The 14165-nt window shown below is 40.3% G+C and overlaps 1 protein-coding gene across 2 annotated transcripts in view; it reads right to left on the reverse strand.

Moving 5' to 3' along the window:
- Tex10 (testis expressed 10) overlaps positions 1 to 7662 on the reverse strand; it is a 40693-nt gene extending 33031 nt beyond the window's left edge. Inside the window, exons 1-4 of one of the 2 annotated variants that reach the window (XM_005362165.2) lie at positions 7495 to 7662; positions 4153 to 4341; positions 2672 to 3384; positions 2051 to 2291 (exon numbers count right to left, since the gene is read on the reverse strand). In XM_005362165.2, the coding sequence (XP_005362222.1) occupies positions 2051 to 2291; positions 2672 to 3384; positions 4153 to 4332 (1134 nt within the window). In that variant the 5' untranslated portion in view covers positions 4333 to 4341; positions 7495 to 7662. Of the gene's footprint in view, positions 1 to 2050; positions 2292 to 2671; positions 3385 to 4152; positions 4342 to 7494 lie in introns of those variants that run through there. The other variant, XM_026786765.1, reaches the window with a different exon arrangement.
- Positions 7663 to 14165: the final 6503 nt, after the last annotated feature.

Raw genomic sequence — 14165 nt, forward strand, 5'->3', positions numbered from 1 at the left:
ATAAATAAAAATAAATAAATAAATAAATGAGTTAGAGAGATGGTTTAGTGGTTAAAAACCTGGATTTAATTCCCTGCACCCACATGGGAGCTCACAACCACCTGTAACTTCAGTTACAGGGATCCAAAGCCCTCTCCACACTTATGCAGGTATCAGGCAAATGCTTATACACATAAAATAAAAACTAACATTAGAGAGGAAGCAAAGAGCAGTAATCATTTTTAACCACTGAACCATCTCTCTGACCCTATTCATATCAGTTTTATACAATATCTCATTCAACAGTCTATAGACTTAAAAACTTAAAAGATTCCCATATAAATGAAATGCTACTAGACAGTCCTGTAATGACAAAAGCTATATAAAGCATATTATTTTAAATGTCCATTAAATTTCAAGACTGGAAACTAACATAATTAGTGAATTTACAAAAGTATTTAAAGTGAAAAAAATACTAGCCCATATTAAATATCATAATTTCTATTTTTCTCAAGTCTTTTAGATAAAAACCATGACTTGGTGAGTTTCATTCTAATAAACCCATTTTAAGTAGAAAATACTTTAAATTGAAATGCATTTTAATAGAACTAATTAACAATCAAAATTTGGCCTAGTCTACCTTAAATATATTCAGTATACTTATATTATTACCCTATGGTTTAACAAAGGCTGTCTTCCAGTGAAGCAGTATGTAGTCACAGAATGTATTCAACAACATAAATGTGAAAAACATCACTGTGCAGATGAGTTTTAATACCATTCTAAATCAAAAAATTTCAAGTCGTATCACTTTAAATCAAGAATTGCTATAGATCCATTAAAATTACAAATACAGACTTTTCTAAGCTCTATACAATACTGTGCGCCCATACCACAAATTGCCATAATAACCAAGCTTTGCTTTCCCAGTGTAACGCACTATACTCTTTTTTATTTTATTCAGCTATATGTTTTTCTCTGCTCCCCTCCCAGCCTCTCTCCTCCTCATGCACTATACTCTTAACCCATTAGTTTGTTGCTAACATGTACAGTGTCTTGCTCATAGGACAAGTATAATCAATAAGATGCTATCCTCATTGTAAAAGCAATTTTAAAACATTCCTGCAGATACTGTTGGACTAGCAATAACAGAACAAGCCCTTTAAGCACATCTTAGCACAAATATATAATGCTTTTCAAAAACTCTATCCTTAGTTTTACCTTACACAGCAGAAAGGCTCATCCTAATCTTTAGCTCAAAATAAAAAGACTAAAATGAAAACAAAAGACATACCTCCTCAGTGTTGCATATATATAGGTAACTTTAAAAGGCATTCATATGGGTCTAGCCAAGTCTTTGCAAGAGCTCTTCGGTAGAAGAGATGCCTCATGCTTTAAAGCAGTGCCTGTGAGGACTAGCACAGTAACTCAGCACACTTGATCTCACAGCACTGTTCCCCCGTACCAGCACTACACACATACAGCGTACTCCATTACCATCACCATGACTTCAGTGCAGCCTTCCACTGCTGCATCTGAGAACACAACCAAAGCACCTAAATAACACTTAAGCAACTTTTCAATCCCATAAGCAACACTGGTTTTGTTTTTTTATTTTTTTCAGAGACAGAGTCTCACTATGTAGTCCCAGCTGGCCTGGACCTCACCATTTAGACCAGGTTGTCCTCGAACTCAAAAGATCTGCCTCCCCCTACCTCCTTATCTGGTCTATGAGCAACACATTTTAATATTACTGTGAAATCACTTCTAATAAAACCAAATACAAATGAGAAAATTGTTACACATTTCAATGAAATTAATTATATCCAGCTAAAACCTCAAAAAATTTGTTATACACTCCAATGAAAACTACTGAAATCTAGATAACAACTTCGTAGAATATTTTAATTTATACTTTTATGCAAAAAAATTAAAAAAGGAAACAAGTTTACAATTAAACTGTGGGTAGTCTTTGGAGAACCCATATTCAATATGTAATAAACTGATCTCTAATCTCAACTATGATAAAAGGCATTACTGATGAAATAATAAAGAACCCATTAGTTCTCACCAACGTATGGGTTTCATCCTGCTGCTTTGAGAGTTTCCACAGCAGGGAAATGACATTCAGGACTTGCTGCATAACCTGTAGAGGCTCTCGCTCTACACCATTTCCAACAGAAGCAGCTAGCTGTGGAGGCGAAGCTTCAACCCAGCACTCAATTAACAATGGGATTATTATCTCAATGAATCCTTTCAGATTTTCAGTGGATGACAGGTCTTCGTCCATAGCACCTACAGTTCCCACGTACCTAAAAGGGAAAGGTTAAGAATGAAAAAAGTTAATGATTTCATAATGTGTTGTCCACTGCTTAATTTAAATATAAAATACAGTAAAATGAGGAACCATTAACTATCAGTTACATTGATCAAAACTGGTAAGAAAAACAAAATACTAAAACAGCAAAGCCATCAGACATTTTTAAGTTTTACTTCTAATTAGGCTTTGGCTACAAATGAAAACATACTTTTAAATGACTCCTGCCATTGGGAGTCATCTAATAACTCATCATGAATAACTACATGAAATTATGAAAGACAAGGATTATGTCTTCCCACCATTAGCCATTAATGGTCAGTAGTTAAAATTTAATATAGGAAAACTGAGTGTGGACATAACTGAAATCCTTACCGTAGCCTGAACTGTGAACTGACATTTGGCTGTGAACCCCCATTTTCATAAACCTGGATCTGTTGCTGGTCGCTGGCATGATCCTTCCAGTTGATAAAAATGGAGTTGCTAGAGGCATGGGGAGTTTCTTTTTGTTCCTGAAGTCCTTCACTTTCTCTCAACCTACTGGATCCATCTGCCAAGGCCTGAAGGAATTTACTGAGTCTCACTAAGACTTTCAGCCTCCACTGCTGAGAAGTGACTCTCCGATTAGGGTTTACAGAAAGTATCCAGGACTGGGATCTGTCTCTATTTACCAGTCCTTTGGACAGCTGCTGATGAGAAATGAGTTCTACAAAATTCTTAAGCAATATACTGCTACGGCCAGTAATGAGAGCTGGGTAATGTTCCAGCAGAATGTCCAAAACTTTTAAAGAGTCCTCCTGAATTCCTTCAGTAATGTGAGTCATGGCACTAGAGAGATGGGCACTTACCAAAGGAAAAAATGGAGAAATATGTTCAGTTCGTATTTTGGGGGCCAGGAATTGAAGAAGCTGAACTGCTGCTAACCGTACATTAGCATCTCTATCTGTAAACACAGCAGTCACTTCACTGACTATGTTTGAAAGGTGTGCATCAATTATAAATGGGTACTGAGACAAAAGGTCTTTGAGTCCAAGAAGAGCACCCTGTTTAACACCAGGATTATAGTGATGCATCTGAGACAGCAAATCCTAGGAAGAAAAGGCAGATTTTAGGTGTGGACATTACTAAGCACGGCTTTAACGGAAACACATCAACTGAAACTAGTTAAGCTGAATTCCCTGTGCAAAGTATCAATCTGTATTTTTAAATATTGATTAGCTTTTATTAAGATCAGAAACACTCAACATTTACTGCAGACCTACTAGGTTCCAAACATTCTAATTATCCTTTCCAAACTTAACAAAATCTTCCTTTACACTTTCACAGGGTGTGTTTTATTCAGAGGATAATACTTGATAATTTTATACTCCCAAGACATCCCTCATAATACATATATAGATAATTCCAAAATCTTATGAAATCTGAAGCACAGCACCTTTCTGGTACCATGCACTCCACAAAAGAGACACTTACTCTATATTAAAAACTAGGTAATGAGCTACCTGCTACGATTAGTTCAGAAACAACTACCCACAAGATCTTACCTTAAGGTCAGCTGTAAGAATTGGAAAACCATCCATCAAGAACTTAACAAAAATGAATTAAATGTAAGAACTACTTCCAGGTGACATATATCCAAAAAAAAAAAAAAAGTTTCCCATGGGGCAATCACTACAGATTTAGTTTAGCAAAACTTTCTGAAGTAGGAAAGACACAATTGCAAGGTCAGACATTGGTAATCCAAACCTCATCTAACAATACACCATACAGCTAAGGCAAATCATTTACTTTAAGAGATTAAATTTTACAAAAAAAAATAACATTCTAATGATGTGAAAAAACAATTTTCATGTTACCTTTATGTTAAGTTTCCTGTTGTTGGTGGGAAGTGTCCTGTCCTCTTTAAGCTGCTCAGGCAAATGTATTGCCTTTGTCTTAAAGTTTGTAGGTGTAGCATTTTCTAGCTTAGGCTTCTTTTTACCAACTTTGAGCTTTACTTTCTGAAAATCATCTTGTCGTTTCCTTTTTTTGGTCATTCTTGAGTGCTGTCAGAGAATGGAAACAAGAGATTAAACAAGGATAAGCGATAAAAGAATAAGAACGTTCGAACACCTCAAACATCACCATGAATCATGGCCATGAATAAAGATGCCAAAGAATCAAAATGTACAAAGGACAAAACCACTAAAACATGCAAAAATCAGTTTGGTATAGAAATGTTAAAACTGAGTCATTAACCAAAGAGAAGAACCTTGTTAAAGAACTTTCGCAAGGTTTTCTGAGTCGCATAAATTGCCAAAGTGCTGAACAGAAACCTAAACCGGTTTTTCTGTTGGAACGCAACACAGTATATATCTGTTAGGTAACAGATAAAAAAATGACTTATTAGGAAGTTTCATGGATCAAAAGCTGGATACTACAAACAAACCAACAAAAACCAGAACCCTGACTGAAGAGGAATGAGCAGCCCATGAACAATGAAAGCTAGGGAAAGCTAAGGAGTAGGACATAGGCCTGGTGAGGGCAGAAGCGAATGCACAAGCACTGTCAACATCAGGCAAAATTCAGGTTAGTCACCAACAAAAGACAGTACCTACCTCTGCTCCACCCTTCAACACTACAAAAGGAAATGCAATGTAAAAGGAATAAGGAAAAGACTAGCTAGGCCACTGGTGTAATAATAACTCAGGCATAACCAGATCACCTTGCACCATTTCCCTTCCTCTCCAATCCTTCAACTTCCATTCCAATCTTGTTTACCCGCTCTTTGATCTAAATGCTTGCTACCCATTCATAAGTCACTAGCTTTTAAAAAGTCCTTATTTCTACCCTAGAGTACTCAACAGTTTTTTCACTGGTAAGTGCTTGTCTCTAGTGCCTCCTCTTTGACCCCCTGACCATGGTCACCAGATAGCTTTCTAAACACAGATGTGACAAGAGGGAGCTTTCGATTTTTCTTATTCTTTTATTTATTTATTTATTTATTAAAGATTTCTGCCTCCTCCCCGCCTCCCATTTCCCTCCCTCTCCCCCAATCAAGTCCCCTTCTTACCATGACATGGTAGGCACTAACATGGTTCCAACAACCCTCTCTGGCTTTATCTTCCCCATAAGTGAACTTCAAATAAAAAAATAATAATAATAACTACTTGCATCTGAAACCAGCTCAGCTCTTCTTGAAGCCTTTCACATGCTTCAAAAATAACGAATTTTGTCTTCCACTGCACACCTACTTGAGCACCTCTGCAATAAATAAAACTACTTCTGGCCGGGCGATGTTGGCGCACGCCTTTAATCCCAGCACTCGGGAGGCAGAGGCAGGTGGATCTCTGTGAGTTCGAGACCAGCCTGGTCTATAGAGCTAGTTTCAGGATACCCAGGGCTGTTACACAGAGGGAAACCTTTCTCAAAAAACAAACTCTCGAAAAACAAAACAAAAAAAAAAAAAAAAAAAAAAAAAAAAAAAAAAACCTACTTCTGGTCTAACATAATTACCTCATGTCATAAGGTTTGATGCTACACACACAGGTAAAAATAAATCAAAGTTTTTAGTGCTTAAAAAAAGGAATGAATGAATTCAACTATGACATCATATTCAAATTCACTGATGTGGGCTTTCACTATAGGCCCATTAAGTAGAGGTTGCCTACAGAGGTTAGGAGCTGATTTGAAAGGGAGCACAGTGCATGTATGCACCTGGGCCACGTTAGACTGAGGCAGGAAGGTTGCTTGACCGTAGGAACTTGAAAAGTCTGGGCAACAGCAAAATCCCATCTCAGTTTTTGAATCACTATGATTCTTGTCCAAACTGGCAATTTTTAGTGTGCCCCACTGTGTCTATAAGGTGACATACAGTTCTTATCAAACACGATCAAATAAGCAAATGCCTTGTTTATGCTTACCACACTCAGAGCTGTAATGACGACAGTTAAAATCCATACGGTTCAAGCACAACATGCATGTGTTGCAGAGTCTCAGGAAAAACACATACCAGCCATTCAAGCCTCACAAACCGAGAAGGCACCAGTATTCATCTAGCCACTTTTAATACAAAACTGACTTTTATCTATTAAGCAAGCACAGGCTGTAAGCTTTTCTTACAATTTTATCAGCTGGGTTTCCAGAGATCAAAGTAAACGGTACTCAACGCTGAGAAAAACCGACCCTGGGATATCTCACATCATCCTCTGGACAATCTTACTCTACGTCACGCTTCTTTCTGCATAAAGATGTCAAATTATGCCACATTATCCCTCACTTTAAACTCGATTTAGTGCATCTGCTAGGAAAATCATGAGGGCTAACAGCTCTTCGCTGACTTGTAAATTTCTACAAATATTTACAAAGCCACACAGGCAAAGTTTTTTCCACTAGGAACTTTTACAGCTCCAGCAGGAGCAGCTATGCTTTTCATTGAAAGATTTTCATAGCCCAGGAAATCAAATAGCACTAGGCTAGAACACTTTCACAGCTGCCAGTACGAGGAAGCAACTCCGGTCTCCGGGCATGGGCTCTTCAGGATCACCTTTTGTAGTAAGCTCCAACTGCCTGGAAACTCGAGCACAGACATACACTGATTTCTGCAGGTCAGTCTCTGAGCTAACCTGGGCGGAGGAAGATTGCAACTTAAGCAAACTCGACGGCGTTTGCCCTGCGGCCCCCTCACTACCGTTTCTCATTTCCAACTCCTCCCGCCATCCAAAGGAAGGGGAAGAAAAAACCCAAGGGGAAAGCAAGCATGCAGCAGTTGGCCTACTGTTTCTTTCCTCTCCAATCCCTTGTGTCTAAAGAGCTCCTTCCAATTCGAGGGGCCAGAAATCGAGGGTCCCGACAGGGTGGCGGAGAGGGACGCAGCGATTAGATCCGCTCCCTCCAGCTTTCGAGCTTGCACACCAAAAATGAAAACCCCGTTTCTATTCTTTTTTATCTCTTTCTTCAAAGGAAACCAAGGTTCCTGCACCGCAGAGAACGTCGAATGGAGCCTCTCGCCCGAGCCCCACACGCCGGCCTAACACTTGCAGGGCCCCGGGCCGGCCCACGGCCGCTCGAAGCGCTCCGGAAGCCTGTGGCCCGGCTCACACGGTCGCGGGGGACAGAGGGGACCCTGGCCACCAGCCCCGCCGCCTCGGCCGCCTCGGTCCTCCCCACCGCCTGGGCCGTGCCGGGAGGGCCGGGCAGGACCTGTGGATGCCACTGACCTGAAAGCCCGGACCGAGCCGGACCGCGGAGACAAGGCAGAGAGAGCGTCAGTACCGAGCCCCACGGGACCACGCCGTGCACCGCCGGCCGTAGGCTTTTCGCTCGCTCCCAGAGCGTGTTTTCAAATCGCCTCGTCCTCACGCGGCCGCGTCTCCTTCCGCCGCCCGGAAGTAGGGCCTCCCCCCCCCTTACTCGCCGCGCTCACGTGATCTTGGGCTGCAGCCGCGCGCAGCCGGGGGGCGGGTCCACGTTAGCACGCCACGCCCCCTCGAAGAGGGGCTGCGCCGGAAGCGTGGGGCGTGAGTCCAGCAAGTTCACTAAGGGCTTCCAGCATCTCCCCAGTTGGAAGATGTTGGCTTCAGTTCTTCAGAACTGGAGCTACATCCAGAGAAAAGTATAGACGGAACATAATTGAGGAAGGAAAAGTTTCTGGGAAGGGTAACCTGGGCTAAAGCAGAGCCGATAAAAGCTTAGAAGGTTACAAAGTATACATAGCAGTGGAGTCCTGGAAACCTTAGAACAGGATTTTTCCTGGTGCAACATTTTCAGCAACAATTAACGACTACTTACTCAAAGTAGGTGGGCTTAGAGAATCTGAGACATTAAAAAGCCTACAGGGATGAAGAAAGAACCTTTGAAAACAAGACTTCCCGAAGACTGACTTAATCGTGTGTAAGAAAAAACATACAGATAGTGTTAGTCTCGATTCAAGTAGATCTTCTCTGCTTCGTGTAGATAACACCTACTAAAACTTAGAGCTTATATTGAGCCTCCATATACTAGGTAGGGATAAAGCAATAATAGCTGAATTTAGGAGACCCAAGCTCCAAAATTAAGACCATGCCTACTCTGTGATAATGGATAAAGAATAAACGCCAAGGGCCTGGAGAGAGGGCCTAGAGGTTAAGAGCACTGGCTGCTCTTCCATAGGACTGGGGTTCAGTTCCCAGCACCCACAAGGCAGTTCCAGGGCCTCTAACGCCCTCACATAGACATACATGCAGGCAAAACACCATTGAACATAAAAATAAATTATTTAAAAATAAAGGAAAATTAGAAAAGAATAAATCGCAAAGGCCCACGATCTGCCATGGGAGTCACTGACATGGTATGTAAAACTATAAAACCAGAAAAAAGCAGAAAGGCTTGTTCCCGTCTAAACATGTCCCCTGAACTTGGGGATGCTGCCAGCTTATCCAGAACGTCCTTGAACTTCGCAGTATATATCTTTCTCAAGGTCAACATGGTTCAAATGCCAGCTCCTAACATCCCTCCTGAAATCTTTCCCTACAGCCTCTTCATCTTAAATAGCAATCCCATTCTTCCAGCTACCCATACCAAAACCTATATGGTTTGGTGCTGGTTTCTATCACCTACCACATCTGGCTTCCAATCCACGAGGAGAGCCTGTCGACTTTGACTTCTGTTATTTACCACCATCTCCTTGGTGGTCTTCAAGGTCCACGCCACCTCTTGATCAGGGCAAAGAGCCAGGAACACAATTCTCTTCCGTCTTTAATTGCCATACCCCATACAATCCTGCATCTTCAGAACAGCTCTGAGCACGTTCTTGGGTAGGTAGAATTAACATAGTAAAAATGACAATCTTAGCAAAAACAATCTACCAATTCAATGCAATGCCCATCAAAATCCCAGTAAAATTCTTTACAAACCATGAAAGAACAATACTCAACTTCATATAGAAAAACAGCCTGTGTCAATGCACAGATAAATAAAAATGAGTTAATTTAAGATTTAAGAGTTAGTTAATAGGAAGATGAAGGTAATAGGCCAAACAGCGCTATAATTAGCATAGTTTCTGCGTGATTATTTGGGTCTGGGAAGCCGGGAAACGAAAGAGCACTCTTTGACTGCAACATTTATATATAGTTCCAAACTTCCCAGGATGATCGTATGGTTTCGGTGTTATACAGCAATATATGGCTTATTGCTAGGAGCCGTTAAGTAACCATGTCACACAGCTAATTTCTGACATCACTAGGGTTTCAAGTCTGGTCACTTACAACGCTGTTAAGTCTTTCTTACTTCTGATGTCATTTATGATTCAGTCTCATGAATGAAAAAGAACTGTGCTGGTTAGGGTTCACATTTGCTCGAACTTTAAACAATTTTGACATAATTTCAGTCTCAGGACCCATAGAACTGTGAAATAACAAACGGTTATTATCCCAAGCCTCTGTGTCTGTAGGAACGTGTCATACCAGCAGCAAGGAAACAGATACTTCTACTTTCTCCCAAACTGGGTACTAGACACTACCAAAGAGCTTTCCATGAAGGATACTATAGTAACCCCCAAGTCTGTAGTACCGTGCACTGCCACATTGGATGTTGAATACACTTCTCAAAAAAGTGCAATCAGGAGGAGGAGATTGTGAATCCAAGGCCAGCCTAGGCTACATAACAAGTTGTAACCTAGACTACATAACAGAATTCTCAAAAACAAAAAAGAAGCCGGGCGGTGGTGGCGCACGCCTTTAATCCCAGCACTCGGGAGGCAGAGGCAGGCGGATCTCTGTGAGTTTGAGACCAGCCTGGTCTACAAGAGCTAGTTCCAGGACAGGCTCCAAAACCACAGAGAAACCCTGTCTCGAAAAACCAAAAAAAAAAGAAAAAAAAAGAAAGAAAAAGGAAAAAAGCAAGGTATGAAAGGAGAAAAAAGGAAAAAAGAAATCATTTCCCGAAGGATCTTTGGATGGCTAGTCAGGAAGTCATCCAAGCAACTGCAAGAAAAAGCCATGTTGTAAAAGCAGGAAAGGACACCTCAGGGACCACCACGCACCGACAATGAACTTGGTCGTTCCCGAAGGAACAGTGATCAGAAAGTGTTTCTGGAAAATGTTTCCCTTGCAGCTTAAAGCAGAAGCCAAGTAAGAGTAAACATAAAAATAGATAATGTCAACAAATTAGCTCAAATCAAACGCTCTATTTCCCCTCCACTCTGTATATTCATGGCTCATTTGGTAAACCCCTCTAAGTGTCTGGTGATACAGAAACCATCAAATATAAACTTTTTTACATCTGAAAAAGCCACAGTGGCGGGGGTAGAGGCCAGCACTTTGTCTAGAGGAAGCAATCATGGGCTATTTCACATCTGAACAGGTCATCCCCACCAAGAAAACTTGTAGAACTCTTCATAAATGAAAAGGATGTCTTTGGAGATACAAGCAAGATAAGTTTGATGGTTACTGTAGCGGTTACTAATGATGATGATGATGATGATGATGATGATGATGATAATAATAATAATAATAATAGTGTGAAACAGCCAGGTGTCATTGTTAGAGAGCAACCCTGGCTCCAGCACAGCTCTTCACAGAGTCAAAGAATGGATGAGCCACGAGTCTGCTGTCTGTTTGCCCATGAGATCCAGCCCACACATTGATAATTGCCGGTATCCATCATGAGTGCCTTGACTCACATCTAAGGGCAGTTCAGATAGTTCGTGGATAATACAGTTTTACATTATGTACCTCTCTACTCATATTTTTGCCAAAGCTCTAGTTTTTACTTGTGTTTCTTTGGATTAGCCACATCTATGGAGGCATATGATTGATAGATTTCAAAATGTCAGCAGTGGCAGTTTGTGGTAATTGCAGACAATGCTCATTGAAAATTACACTTTATTGAGAAATAAGTCTGTAAATTGAAGCACACATAAAAATTAATGCCATACTTCATAATTAAGAGGTGGATTTGAATTAAAAGGAGACTTATTAAAAAATAAATTGTTGGGACAGGGCATGTAAATCAGTGACAGTGCTTGCCTAAGATGTAAAAGGCCCTGTGTTTAATCCCTAGCAATGCAAACAGGAAGGAAGGAAGGAAGGAAGGAAGGAAGGAAGGAAGGAAGGAAGGAAGGAAACTGTCTATATTTAAATTTTTTCAATCATAAAGCATTATCTTTATGCCCCAACCGTCTTTCTTCTTTTTGTAACTGAATTTTTCTCAGGGCTGTAATGTGGTTTTACAATGAGGGTATGTTACTTAATGATAGAACCAAATACACAATGAGCCTCATCAAGATTGTAAGCCCCTTCTAAATTGGTACTCTTTTCAACTTTATTGATTATATTTTGGAATGATCCACCATCTGGGGAAGTGAAAGCTTCCTTGTGAATTACTCAAGGGAAGAGAATTAGAGAAGAGGAAAAGAAGAAACGGAGGCGCGAGCTGTAGGTTCCAGAGTGCTACCTGCTGCTGTGGGTTTGTGGGTTGGCTTTTCTTCAGGATCATAGTCAGCAATGCAAACAGTACAATCCAGAAAGAAAATCTTAGCTGTGCCTACTCTCCACGCCTCCACAGTCAACTCTTATGAAGTAACAACACTGCCTCAAAACCGGGAAAGAAAGAACTTAAATCCTGGGACTTTTTGTTTGCAGGCTACCTAAGGGTGGGTTTAAATAACTTCCCTTAACCACCACATAATAGTTCCCAGCTTCACTCTTTGCCGGAACTAAACTGGGATTTCTTCTGCTGGATCCTCAGAAGCGTGGGAGGGCTGGATGGTCGTCATATGCGTACTCAATGCTAGCTGACATTTACTTTCTTACATGAAAAATATAGCGCATTTATGACTGGAGAGATGGCTCGGCATCTGCAGCTTTTCAGAGGACCCAGGTTCAGTTCCCAGGACCCGCATGAGGGAGGGCTCATGGCTATCTGTAACTCTAGTTACAGGGGATCTGATGCCCTCTCTGGCCTCCAAAGGCACTGCATGCACGTGTTACACTGATGTATATGTAGCACACTCATACACATAAAAATATATTTATATAAATTAATTAGAGAAATGAAATATCACATAAAACAAAAAGAGACGGAGGAAATTGGCATTTGGCCAAGACCTTACTTTGTGTCAGCCTCTATGGAAGTGTCTAATTTCAATGATTGTTTCCTATATAATTCTTTTTTTTTATTTTTATTTTATGCACATTGGTGTTTTGCCATTGGTGTTGGGTCCCCTGGAAGCAGAGTTACAGATAGTTGTGAACTACAATGTGGGTACTGGGAATTGAACCCTGGTCCTCTGGAAGAGTAGTCAGTGCTCTTAACCACTGAGCCACCTCTCTAGCCCTCCTAAATAATTTTTAACTATTTTTATTATAATCCTTGCTTTCTTGGTGTGGGAACACTTATCTATTCATTGGATTACAGATGGCATTTACTCAACAATCTTGCAATATGTTAGTAGCTAGTCTAACTTTATAGATTGTGTAAGGAACTCCAAAAATCCATGAGGCTATTTAGACTACCCCCAATTAGGAAAATGATCCACCACCATCACCTCTTGTTCTTGAGACACAGTGAAGATCAGCCAAGGACCAGCCCGACTCCAAACTCACAATCTCCTCCTACGTGCTAGAATTACTGTCTTCCACCACATCCAGCTCACTGTGTTCCTTTTTGAATAAATTAAAGATCATAGGAAAATAATGGTGATTCTGGCAGAAATAGTTCAAACAGACACCATACACTTATACTTTTGCTATTCTTGTTTTCTGAGTTCACAGTCCTCCCTAACATTATAATCTAGTAATTCTTTCAAAAATCATACGTAAGGGATCTATCAACTGTGTATAAAGATATCAACCACGGTGTTCTGATATCCATATACATGATAAAATAAATAAGAGGATCAAGAGCACCAATCCATTGTCGTACACAATTGTCTCCTTGTGTGTGGTTCTGTTAACTCGTATTTGAAAATTATTTAATTCTTTCCTCACAGGATTCTTGTAGTGAGTGTGTTAATGAGCAAAATGGTTGCCTTTCTTTGAAACTGATGAGTCATTGAGGTGGTATCTGGGGTACCCTAATGTATGTGTTGCCTTTTTTCGTATAATGAAATATTTACCACAATGGAATTTAAAATCTCGCTTGACGAAAGCACCGCTGCTAAGTGTAGGCTATTGGTGACAGTAATTTCACAGTGTCTCCTGTAGGCTGTTAATAGCTGCATTAGCACATTCTAAGATCCCAATAGCCTGGGTTCCCTCTGGTTTCTCTTGGGAAGCACACAATAGAGCTTTTCACTTAGAGTCTCCATTAACCCAATTGCATTGTAGTGGTTTTACATTGTCCCCACTATTTTAAGTCCCTTGCATTTTGAATCAACATGTGCAAGATGGACAGACTCCATCTATCTTTAATTTATACGCTTTTGATCTTCACAAAGCAGCAATATGTAACATATTTACAATACCTGATATTCATGCATGGCAAATATTTTAATGCTCTTATTCCAATAGCCATCATAATTAGTGAGTTAAAACCACTTTGAAAATAATTTTTGAAAATAATTTCCAAAGGTGAAAAAATATTTATCAATAAATTCTTTTTCTTTTTTTCTTTTTTTTTTTTAATTTAGTTTTTCGAGACAGGGTTTCTATGTAGCTTTGGACCCTGTTCTGAAACTAGCTCTTGTAGACTAAGCTGGCCTCAAACTCACAGAGATCCACCTTCCTCTTCCTGCCAAATGCTGGGATTAAAGGTGTGCACCACCACCACCAGGCCTCTTTTTCTAATTAATACTTTTCTTTTTTAATTTTTAAATTACAGTGTGTGTGTGTGTGTGTGTGTGTGTGTGTGTGTGTGTGTGTGAGAGAGAGAGAGAGAGAGAGAGAGAGAGAGAGAGAGAGAGAGAGAGAGA

The sequence above is a fragment of the Microtus ochrogaster genome, linkage group LG5, assembly GCF_000317375.1.
Source record: "Microtus ochrogaster isolate Prairie Vole_2 linkage group LG5, MicOch1.0, whole genome shotgun sequence".
Taxonomy (NCBI): domain Eukaryota; kingdom Metazoa; phylum Chordata; class Mammalia; order Rodentia; family Cricetidae; genus Microtus; species Microtus ochrogaster.